At 42.0% G+C, this 12,643-nt stretch overlaps 1 protein-coding gene across 1 annotated transcript in view; it reads left to right on the top strand.

The window, feature by feature from the left end:
- EIF3B (eukaryotic translation initiation factor 3 subunit B) overlaps positions 1-4,836 on the top strand; it is a 71,530-nt gene extending 66,694 nt beyond the window's left edge. Inside the window, exons 17-19 of the mRNA XM_085892115.1 lie at positions 2,550-2,658; positions 4,225-4,354; positions 4,549-4,836. Coding sequence (XP_085748241.1) covers positions 2,550-2,658; positions 4,225-4,325 — 210 coding nt within the window. The 3' untranslated portion in view covers positions 4,326-4,354; positions 4,549-4,836. The remainder of the gene's footprint in view (positions 1-2,549; positions 2,659-4,224; positions 4,355-4,548) is intronic.
- Positions 4,837-12,643: the final 7,807 nt, after the last annotated feature.

The following is a 12,643-nucleotide window of genomic DNA, read 5'->3' as shown; positions in this document are numbered from 1 at the left end:
TTCTCTTTTCCTGAGTCTCCAAGGTAGTTATTTAAACCATCAAGGCAGAACTCATTTACTGATTTTTTCAAAATTTGTGAGTCTCCAAGGTAGGCCCCATATTTAGAACCATCTTGGCAGAACCCTTTTCCTGAGTCTCCAAGGTAGTTATTTAAACCATCAAGGCAGAACTCATTTACTGATTTTTTCAAAATTTGTGAGTCTCCAAGGTAGGCCCCATATTTAGAACCATCTTGGCAGAACCCTTTTCCTGAGTCTCCAAGGTAGTTATTTAAACCATCAAGGCAGAACTCATTTACTGATTTTTTTCAAAATTTGTGAGTCTCCAAGGTAGGCCCCATATTTAGAACCATCTTGGCAAAACCCTTTTCCTGAGTCTCCAAGGTAGTTATTTAAACCATCAAGGCAGAACTCATTTACTGATTTTTTTCAAAATTTGTGAGTCTCCAAGGTAAAACTTGTATTCTGGCTCATCAAGGTATAACTTGTTCAGTGGGTATTGTCTTGATAACTCACAATGAGTACTATTGCTGTAAAACTCTTTTTCAGGATTTTGCTGGTCTCCAAGGTATAACTCTTTGGTTGGGTCATCAAGGACGAACTCGTTTCTGTGGGTCTTGGTCGCTCATAAGGTCTTCAACCAAGCCAACAATTTCGCCCCAAGTTGTAGCAAAAGCAGTATTTTCATTTCGTATTTCAGACACAATTTCCTGTGAGAGAAAATAATAATGTATTAATTAAGTTATTTAATTATTAAATGAGTATGCTTCAATCAAAGTTTGAAAATAGGAAAATAAAAAATCTTACCTCAATAGATAAGAGGTTTGAATCCAGTTCATCAACTTGAAGGTTTAGTTCCATAGAAGACAGAGAGTTCCAAGGAACACTAAAGTCATCCCACTCAAGGTCTTCAACCAAGCCAACAATTTCCCCCAAGTTGTAGCAAAGCAGTATTTTCAGATACAATTTCCTGTGAGAGAAAATAATAATGTATTAATTAAGTTATTTAATTATTAAATGAGTATGCTTCAATCAAAGTTTGAAAATAGGAAAATAAAAAATCTTACCTCAATAGATAAGAGGTTTGAATCCAGTTCATCAACTTGAAGGTTTAGTTCCATAGAAGACAGAGAGTTTGAGACAAGCACACAGAACACCATTGCCAGCAAGAACAAATGTTTAAAATGGAGCCTGGGTTTGAAGCTTTTATAGAGAAAGACTGGTGGGTGTGGTTTCCTTTGGAAATTCCCTGGGCAAGCTCAGGCAAGCCTTCATTGGGAAATTTTTCAAAACCATAACATCCTGTAATTTTCTAGTGATTTCTTTGTGAGTCAGAGATGAACTGGAAATGATGTAAGAGTGGGCGGGGCTTAGCAAAAGTAGGCGGAGCTTAGGAAAAGTGGGCGTGGCTTAGAAAAAAATACCTTATGAAAAGTGGGCGGAGCTTAGCAAAAGTGGGCGGGGCTTAGGAAAAGTGGGCGTGGCTTAGAAAAAATATCTTATGAAAAGTGGGCGGAGCTTAGCAAAAGTGGGCGGAGCTTAGGAAAAGTGGGCGTGGCTTAGAAAAATTACCTTAAGAAAAGTGGGCGGGCTTAACAAAAGTGGGCGGGGCTTAAAGAAAAGTGGGCGGGGCTTAACAAAAAATAACCTGTGGCTCAGGAGGTGGTCAAACAAGAGCATTAAGAGAAGTTTATCATTTCGTAATGGCACAAATGGGGTATCTTAAAAAAATATAAAGATTCAAATGTTTTGTTTGTCAATATTTTAGATGGGGATTATTGTGCAAAGAAAATTAAACTATTGAAGGAATTTGAGAATGAACAAATCTTTATAGGTTCAATGAGTGAGCTGTTCAACCCCCAGGTGTTCAATTCAATGAGGTTCAACCTCCAAGTTAAAAGGGGAGACAAATAAATATACCTTGGGATAAAAAGGGGATTTATTTTTAGGGAAAAAAAAATATAAATCGCTGAAAATCCCCCATTCATTTACATGGGGAAAAGTGAGCCAGAATCAGTATTCTTACCCTACTCCCATTATTGATGCAAAATTTCATTCCGAAAGTCCTCGCCAGCTCCAAGATACAGCTCGAAAATTGATAGTTTGGAAATTTGGAGTGTAGGGAGTGCAGGAAGATGAGTAAATGAAATTTCTAAATGTTGGTTTACTGGGGGGGGGGGTTCAGAAACTCTGTGGTACCATTAAAAGTTGGGGGTGCCAATTATATAAACAAACCCTGCAACAGCAACAAGCCTTCCCCTATGCTATAGGGGGAGGCAATTGCAATTCCTAATAAGAGAATGAACAGATTTCCTATCTTTACATACTGGGAACATGTGTGCAGAGTTGGTTCACTTCTAAAATTTTGTTGTAGTACAATGAAACAAAACAACCATGACTTTTTAGAAGAGAAACAATGGCACGAGTCGTCACCACACACCTCCCTCGAATGCATTTCAGTTAAAGTTTGCCATTAGGTATCACAGAATCAGAGGAGAATAGGTCCTGGACGAGTAACTTCCTGGCTTATTTTTACCACCTCCCCATAGGATCTCATTGAGAAGAGACGCAAGCTGCGGGATGACTTCAAAGCTTACCGTAAAGATGTGCAAAAGATGTACAACGAGCAAAAGCAGTTGCGCATGGAGCTGCGTGGAGGTGAGGCTTTCTCGAAGGGTTGGAGTACATCCAGGAAAATTTGGACTCCATCTCAAGTTGGACCACCCTTGGGTAGAGGTGTTGACACAGGGTTTTTGCCTCATGGAAAATTAATCACAGAAGTGTACGTTACAGCTTGTTTTTGAAATACTTTGATAGTTGCGACTTTCCAGTTACAGTTTTCCTCGCGTGTGGATGTGCGGGTTCTGCACCAACAGTGAAATTAGAGCTATGGGTGCTATTCTTGATGGTCCTGTGCAACTGTTATAATTTGTTGCTTGTGCTGTTAAATATTTCGTTTCAGTTCCTTGTGCATTTATTTGTGCAAATATTGTCGAGGGCATATTAGTCTACGATGACTTGGCTAAACTTGCCTTTGTTGACATTAGCACAGTGCATTGTTCATACACTTTTAAGAGTAAGTATTTGAATTTGGGATGAATTTCTTTGTGGACAAACATCTTCCAAAATGACAGAAATAACTGTCGTGATTTAAAAAAAAAATCTTTTGCCAAAAAATATATTCTTAACAAAATGAAAATATCGCCAATCATTTTATTTTTATGCATGGTGTTGCTTAATGGTTGAGATGGCTGGTTTGGGATCCTACGGTCCTGAGTTCAAATCCTGCTTTTCCGTTGAATTAATACCACATGGGGTTGACTCAGCCTGTCATCCTTCTGAGATCAGCAAAATGAGTACCAGCTTGTTGGGATGATCGAGCCATTTGAGTAGCCTGCATCGGAGTGGTGACCCATTCAGGATTGTGCTCAATAGCCCAGGAGACTGCTTTGGCAGCACCGACACTCTGTACAGAGTATAGTCCCAATGGATGGATGGATTTTATTTTTGAAACACTTAGGAATACAATATAGGAACCTTTGCCAAATATATTCTTAACCAAATTGTTTAGCTTTGATTTTTTTCAATTGACTTCCAAATGCTTGTGCATGTTTCATTGATTGCAAAGCATAACTATGAGCTGCAAGTAGATAAGTTGAGTCTGGATGTTGAGAAGGGCAGGTACGACATCACATCTGGACTGTGGGAATCCATACATCTATAATGATATGGAAACGAGCACTGAGTCTATGTCCCAGAATTGAGAATGTTACTTGCTTTTTCAATTAATTTTATTCCAGTCACTTCCCATTTTGCAAATCAAATAAAACTTAACTTCAACTTTTGCACCAACAATAAAGGAAAGTCCAATAAATGCCAAAAAAGGAACAAGGCATAAGATGCTACAATAACAAGGCGTAAGATGTTTAAAAAAAAAATCTGAAAACCTATTGAAAACACAGTTGGTATGACGATTTTCACTTGAATCACTGATGGTCAAATTAAATTGATAGCTGGGTTTTGTGTTTGAAGGGATATTGACAAAATGCTTCTACAGAATGGCAGCATTTTTGAAAACTTCCTTCCCCTTACAAAGTCACTCCTATACCACATCCTCTTCCTCCATGACATTCTCTTGGTCCACAATGCCCTTTCATTATGTTCATCACCCATTATTGTTATTTTTAATGTAATGGTCCTTATTTTGCCATTGTGTAAATTCAGGATTAGACACCGATGAACTTGAAAGCAACACCGATGACTGGGTGGAGGAAATTGTGGAGTTTTTTGTCAGTGAAGAGACTGAGGAAATTATTGAGGAGTAATCCACCATTTCAATCAGACACTGCCATCGGTAAGAACACCACAGCTAACAACTAGGTCAGGTAACTTTTTCCCTGAATCTAAATATCTTGCAGATTACAAGTTTGCAGCATTTGTTTGCCTTTATCATTGTACCAACTTGCCATTGTTTTTCATTGCTCTGGTTTTAAAGGTCGCTAATCTTCATTATTTTTGAATTGAACCTTGTTGTCACTTTCCTTGTAGGTTCAGCGTTGTGTCGGAAGGGTTCTGAAGCAGCCCTTTGGAAAAAGAAAGCAGTTAGTGGTTTGGCCATTGGGACAGCATCAAAAACAGAGCCATTCTTCAATATCTGACATTGGACAAATTGTCCATTAAACATGCAAGGCTTAAGATTTGTGCCTTCTGTGCGCATGCTTTGTAAACAACTCAATTCCCTCTACCCACCTCCCTTCCGGTTGAATGAAACAGTTTGCTTTCCTTTCTTATTGCTTTCAGAAATAAAGTGGCTAATGAACCAAAAAAAAAAAAAAACTTTGGTATTTCTACTGCAGTTTCTAAAATCCGCAGCCAATGGGTGTTTGTGATTTTGTGGAAAACCTCATGAAATATTGGAGGCCAATTTTATGAAATGGATTTTTAGTCCAATTTGTGCTGAATATCAACATAATTGACATTCTTTTTCAGTAGTATGACAAGTGCTTGATTCTCAATGGATGAACTTTATATGAATGCCATTGCATTGTACAGTACCATTTTCCTTTTGCCCTACTCCACTCCAAATCTATTTCCGTCTCTCTCGCGCTCTCCTTTTTTGTGTGTATGTGTGTCAGACACTAAACAAATATATGTTCCCATGCTTAGCATTTTTCTTCAGTCAAATCCACTTCACTAAAGGTATTTTATATTGGAGTAAAAACGAAGTCTGAAATGGGACAGACACTCGTCTCCCAATGGAGGGCCGGTGATAGAGGGTCTTGGAGTTAAAGGGATCCAAAGTGTCAAGTCCAAAAAGGATTAAAAAGGACCCATACCCCAACTCTCTCTGTCTCTCCCCTCTCCCTTTCTTTCTTGTTCTTCAAAGCAAGAGGGCCATTGATGAAATTAAATAATGATTAAAATGAAGTTAAAAGTAAATAAAATAACGAGGAAACTTCGATGATGGAATATTGTGATAGGTGATGGACATACATAGATTACATTTTGAGCTACTGTATTTTCCAGTGTATAAATCGCACTTTTTTAATCGCCAAAAAAAGGTAAAAGTTGGGGTTGTTAATACAGAAAAAAAATCGTCTTAAAAATGATCAATGCTAAATTTCAATTGTATTCCAAATAAACACTTTTGTAGTAGTCAGTACTACTGTTAAGCTCAATTCCGCAGTTTAAATTTTAAAAATCGGTTCAGGTTAAGAGTCAACAGCGTTTTGTTAACAGTGTGCGGAAATTATGTCATGCACGGAGTTTCAGTGGGTGGCGAATATAGAGCCTCGCGGCTCTGAAAACACCATTACACAAAAATAAGAACACCTGGTCTCACAGCAAAATAATTATTCACAATAGTTTGAGTCCGATTTCGGAGCACCCACCTCAATTAAACTTGCGTGGCATGCTTCCTTCCGGTTCCGGGTTTTGGAGCGTCGAGAGGTCTCCGAAGGGGCTCTCTGCTGACGTTCTCAAAGTTAAGTTTCCGGTCGTTATTTGTCCCGTTTTAACTGTTTAATTTTCTCACCTACATGTTACTGTGTGTTCCTAGTTCGGTTTTGTTTCAAAAATCGTGCTATTTTGTGAGTTTTTGTCGACGTTCTTACTGGGTGTTTGAAGCCTAGTCCTTGGCCTAGGCTTGAGGCCTACCGGTTCACCTTGGTGTTCGATTTTTTTTTTGTTTGTTTTTTCTCCCCATTACCTTCAATTTCTATCCTCCCACTTTCCTAACGTCCCCCATTCTCCCAACTCATCTCTCTTTCTTATCTTTAAAAGAAATACAAATAAAAACACAACAATACACTAACCTTCTCCCGATTCTGCTTCTTCTTCTTCCTATTATTCTTCCTCCTCCTCTTCTTCCTCTTTTTTTCTACAACACTTCCATGACCTAATCTGTTGAAAACCCTTTCAAACATTAATAATAATAATAACAAAAACGATCTTATAATGCTTCATCTTCCTCTCTCACACATGTGGTACTCTTTACTGTTTCATAATGCACTACTCTTCTGCTGTTTTAACAGATTGCTCTCATTTTGACCTCTTCTTCATTCCTTGCCTAAAAAAAATCCAACTGTGACAGCGTTTCTTCTCTCCATTCTCTGAATCCGCCTTTATTGCATCCATCAAGAATTGTGTTAAATCGCATCTCTGACCTAAAACTTAAAAAAAAAAACCCCAGTGTGCTATGAATGTTCGCTTTCCATCAACTATTCTTTTTTTCCAACTTCAGTGCCAACTCACCCCTCTCACCCCTCACTCTCACTCTCAAAGCAACCATCCCACTCTTCTTCCTCCAAGCCTCCCTCTCACCTCTCTCAAAAATTCCCACCTCACCTTTCTACCACCTTTCATCCTCCTCACTCATCCTCAAAGTTGCCCCCCTCTCATCGACTAAGCTGCCTCCTTCCACTGCCCTCTCACCTCCATCTCTTCACTCCACCTCTTCAAATCCTCAACTGCCATCTTCCCCCTCTCTTGTCCCCCCTCTCCCCCAGCAGCACAGAGCCTTTTCTCCTCCTCATTCGGCCCCCTCCCCTAGCTATTCTGCAACCCCCACACTTTCAACAACCCTCCTTACCTCCCCCTCATCCCTTGTCCTTCCCTCCCCCTCCCCCACCCCCTGCACCCAAAGCCTCCCCCCTACCTCTTCATTAAAAGTGTGGACCTCAAATATCCGGGGCCTTTGCTCAAACCTTTCAGATCTTTCCATACAGGCTGCCACTGCCGAACCAGACATAATCTGCCGAACAGAAACTTTCCTCTCCCAAGTATCTCTCCCCGGTTACTCCCTCCTCCGGTATGACAGACCTGAGTCTCGTCCTGGTGGAGGTGTTGCTCTCTTCATCAAAAACTCTATTCCTCACTCTCCATGCACTGCTCTCACTCCCCCACACCCCCAGGAATACCTCTGGCTACGGCTTCCCCTCCACTCCCACCTCATGTTGAGATGTGTACTGTACCGTCCACCAAACAGTGATGACTCCATCGACACCTCACTATCCAAAAACATGGACCAACTTCTAACTTCTCATCCAAACTCTCTCTTCCTCATATGTGGTGACTTCAATTGTCATGCCAGTTGGCTCGGTGTGGGTACCTCTCTCACCGGTCATGGTACCTCAGCAAAAGCTTTCTGGGACTCATTGGGACTGACTCAATCGGTCAACTTCCCGACCCGGATCTCAACCAATGGTACTCCATCTCTTCTGGATCTGATTTTGACAAATTTCCCTGACAATATCTGCTGCTCTTCCTTCACTCCAATCGGTTCTTCTGACCACGTCCTTGTCAAAGTGGACATCTCTCTGGCTGTTATCAGAGAACCACCTCACCGCCGTAGAGTCTGGCATTTCACTCAAGCCGACTGGCAGGGTCTCCAAGCAGCCATCAAACTTATAGACTGGTCTCCGATCACTACTTTCTCAAACATCAACTCATCCTGGGAATTCTTTCAAAGAAACTTGCTCTCTTTCATGCACAGATTTATCTCCTCTCATCTTCATTTGGCCTATCCTTCCTCCTGCCCTTGGTTTACTGAAGCTTGTGGTGAGGCAGTTGTCCTGAAACAACTTGCCTTTGCCTCATGGAAAGCAAACCAAACTCAGGGCAATCTCAGTTCCTTCCACAAAGCTTGGAACAAGTGTGTATCTACCCTCAGGAGAGCCAGAAAACAACATCTTTCTCATCTCAAGTCTGAACTCTCAAACCTCTCTCCCTCCTCAAAATCCTGGTGGCGTCTAATCAAATCTGTTTCTGGTGTATGTTTCCCCATCCATCCCCTCCCTTACCTCAAATGGCCGCAGTACTGATACCGCACGTGAAAAAGCTGAATGCCGAAACTCAGTGTTTGCAGCTAAATCTTGTGTCCTAAACCGATCACTTTCTCTACCCACCTTACCCAGTCGCACCCAACTGTCCCTGGACTCCGTGTCCTTTTCTTCTGACAAGGTGGAGAGCTTGCTTTCAAGCCTCGACTCGGATTCTGCAACTGGTCCAGACAGCATCAGCCCACGTGTCCTCAAAGCCTGCTCTTCTGCTCTTGCTCACCCTCTCTCTGTTCTATTCAACCTCTCATTTGCTCAAGGTCATCTGCCATCTGCTTGGAAATCTGCAAATATCACTGCCCTGCATAAAAAAGGTGCAAAAACAGATCCCTGCAACTTCAGACCAATCAGCCTTCTCCCAATCATCAGCAAGGTTATGGAATCCATCATCGCTTCAGACATGAAATGCTTCCTCTTCTCCAATGGCTTGATTTCCGATCATCAATTTGGTTTCAGACCAGGTCACTCTACCCTGGATATGCTGCTTCTGCTCTCCTATCAATAGATGGAGGTCCTCAATGCCAGACAGGAAATCCGAGCCGTATCCCTGGACATATCACGTGCTTTTGACACAGTCTAGCACACTGCCCTACTCACCAAACTCTCTTTCCATGGTATCCAAGGCCATCTCCACTCATGGCTGGCAGACTTCCTCTCCTGTCGCAGTCAACGTGTGGCCCTAAATGGAGTTCTTTCATCCCCTCTTCCTGTCCAGGCTGGAGTTCCTCAAGGTAGCGTTCTGGGCCCTGTTCTTTTTCTGGTTTTCATCAATGATCTCTGACTCTCTGGAAAATCCTCTATATCTCTTTGCTGATGACTCCACCCTCTGCCGTACCATCTGTTCGCTCACTGCAGATTGCAGCTTCTTCGCTCACTGCAGATCTGGATAAAATCACAAACTGGTCCAACACGTGGAACATGTCTTTCAATCCAGCCAAATCTCACACTCTCACTATGTCTCTTCGAAAGGACGGTTTAGAAAACCCCCCCCTTCCACTTTCTCAACAATCCTCTGGAAGAAGTCTTTTCTTTCAAGCTTCTGGGTCTCACTATCTGCCATGACCTTTCCTGGGAAAGTCACATTTCCAACCTCGCCTCCAAAGCCAGTCGCCAACTGGGAATCCTCCGTCGTGCAAAGTCCTTCCTCAGCCCTCTTGAGCTTTTGACCACTTACAAAGCTTTTGTCCGTAGCCTGATGGAGTACTGCTCTCCCCTCTGGGCTGGTGCTCCTGCCTCCCACCTTTCTCGGCTTCACGCTGTCGAAACCAGGGCATTTAGGATCATCGGCATCTCCCGCAATGAAGCTGAGTCTTTGGGCCTCTCACTCAATCACCGCAGGTTGGTCAGTGGTCTTTCTGTCTTCTACCATCACCTCTCCAGCCTTGCCCCCCTGTTCTCTCTGCGATTTGTCCCCACCACATTTCCGCAGCGCGCTCAATGTCCGCCAACAACCCCCTTCTGGTAAAACTACCAAAATCACGAATCACTACTCACCTTCACTCTTTCATTCCTCTTTTTTCCCACCTTTGGAATAAACTCCCTCACTCTATTCCTCCCCATTCTTCCCTCCAGGCTTTCAAAACAGCTGTTCACCACCACCTCTTATCATCCCCCATCCAAATCCTCGATCTTTTCTACCCCCGATAATCCACCCAAGCCCACTTCCTTCAATTCCCCTGCTTTCCTTCCTGAAAGTCCCTGTAATATCCATCTTCTCTTCCCCATGTTCCCCGTCCCATCCCTCTCCCTTCCACAGATCTCCTAATGTGTCTGTTCCCCACTGTTTTGTTCCTCCCACTCCCACCCCTCTTGTCTCATGCCCCCTTGCTGTGCATTGTGTGTTCGCTCTCATACGAGCCTCGACAAGGTATACAAAAAAAAAAAACCTTCCCTCGTATGTCGTGTTCCAGAGGAAGACACTGACCAAAGACTAGTTTCCAGCTGGCATCATTGTTTGTGTGCAGCAGAAGGGGTGGATAAGATGAGGGACTTGTAGTGGTGACTATCTTTTTACATGCATCATTTTCAATATGAACATCTGATGCAAACAGAATTGATCCACCAAGCTTGTTCCTTACGTGCTGACACGATGCTAGCAAATGCTGGATAGCAGGGCATGGTTTAAAACCAGGAACAACCAATCAACCCTGAGTACTTTTCTGTACGAGGGCAGGAAATGGATTTCAGAGGAAGAAGAATAATTTGATGAGAGCGAGGAGCCATGGGACAGTGAAGCTTTAAGAAGTACCAGTGCTGCTCGGTTCTTTTGGCTTCCTTTGGTTCTCTTCATTCTTCCTGTGTTGCACCTCAATGGCTGCAATGTGCACACGCGATCCACAGAGAGTCTGACAACACGCCATGTTCCATTACGGGGTCAATTGGAAGGCCTCTTTTTATTGCGCATGCGTGAGGACTTTGCATTCTACCAGTGAGTTTCTCGTCATAGAATAGACATAAACATACATTGACACTGCAGGGTTACATAACTTTTACCATTAGGTTCTTGTACTTATAATCTCAACACACTTCCTGGTTCTCTTTGTTTTCCCTTGTTTCTATCAGTGGTTCCTAACTTGCTTCCCATGGATTAGTCACGTCAACCAGACAAACTTTCCAACTCTGCAAGCCTTTGTATTCGATCCAGGTTTCGAGGAACATTCGCTGCATGTTGGTAGAACCACCACAGACAAACTTTCCTATGTCCCAGACGTGGTTATTTTCATCAGTTGAAAATCAACATTTCGTGACGTGTTTACCGCCGGGATTTTCGACCCGGATTCTGAGGAGCATTGGCCACATGTATCCTGGTTGAACTTTCACTATTACTTCCGTCGCTATGTTGGCTGGGAGACTGCCGGCGTTCATCAGGAGGATGAGAAAGGTCAACCTTCTGATGATCTGCAGCTGGATCGTCAAGGTGTGGGAGGAGATGCCATCGGATATCAAGCGAGCATTTCTGAAATGCTGCATCTCCAACGTGAACAACATTATCTGGGAGGAGGAGGAGGAGGAGGCTGAAAATGACGGTAACAGTGACGAGGACTTGCTCTACCCTGATTCGGACACGGAGTTACGTGCCATCTTCGACGAGGAAAGCATTGACAAGGATTTCCTTGGGTTTAGCTGAAAAGCTTCATCAAACCCAAATGGCCCTTTTCAGGGCCACAAATCCACAATAAATATGTACGATAACCGGTATGAATCCCTTTTATAGGAACAAAAAAAATCCTCTTTATAATATTAAAAAATAAGAGAAAAATCAAAACTTCTTGGTAACCTCTCCTCTCTCTTCAACTTCTTGAAAATGAGAATAAGACTTAAGCGGACATGTGATTGTTAAGCGGCTTGTTGATACCTCCATCACTTTGTTCCATACAAAGTTAATGTACAAATGTATTGAGATCTAGATTAGACAATAAAATGATCGATATATTCATTTCTTTTGAGGGTGAAAAACGGGTGCGGTTTATACACTGGAAAATATGGAAATTAGCTAATTATCTCACCACTTGCATGGAAATTGAAAAAAAGGGTTACATTAGTTTTTGTGTATCAACATCATGAATCGCCATGCTGAGTTTAAAAACAATCTGTTGAGCTGCCTCAGAGGAGTAGGGAAAAAACATGAAAAATGTTAACGGACCCACTGACTGCCAGAAGGATGGACTGACTGGACATCATCATGGCTTTAACAGCTCTTCTTTTGTTGTAGACGAGCTATTGACATCTGCGTGATGTTCGACTGTTTCCTCAACCAAATTACTTATTGTTGACAGTTACAAAATTCAAAACTTTTTGCAGAGTTCCCACTCCCTGACATTCGTTTGCATGTAATGCTAATTTATGTAAGGCTATGGTATTAAATTATCCTCCAACCTGAAGTATGTAACCATAGCATTGGGAAATGGAAGCTTACTTTGTGGACTGATTCAGAGGAAAAACTAGAGGGGGGGCACTCGGTAGAGTGCAAAACCTCTGCCGCCAATACTGCTAGGTCACTCAAGTGAACCTGATATCCTATTCATTCAATTTGATGTCAACAGTGCTCACAGAGTTATAGTTTGCAACTTTCCCTTTTACTTTTAACTTTTACAATCCTCAATTCATTCGTCATAACTAGATTCCTTGAGACAAATTGATTTTACATGGGTATATCCACCTGAAGTTCCAAAATCAGCCGCAATTATAATTTTGGCATGTTTTTTTTGTTGGAAATCACTTATAACATGTAGAAATGCAAAAAAAATCGAAATTTTGTTGAAAAAAATTTGCAAAAATTTTTTTCTCCAACAATTTTTTTTGGGGGG

Source organism: Eptatretus burgeri, chromosome 8, assembly GCF_056783735.1.
Source record: "Eptatretus burgeri isolate ZD-2024b chromosome 8, Ebu_testis_v1, whole genome shotgun sequence".
Taxonomy (NCBI): domain Eukaryota; kingdom Metazoa; phylum Chordata; class Myxini; order Myxiniformes; family Myxinidae; genus Eptatretus; species Eptatretus burgeri.
The sequence above is the reverse complement of the archived record's forward strand: the minus strand, read 5'-3'. Positions and strand labels throughout refer to the sequence as shown.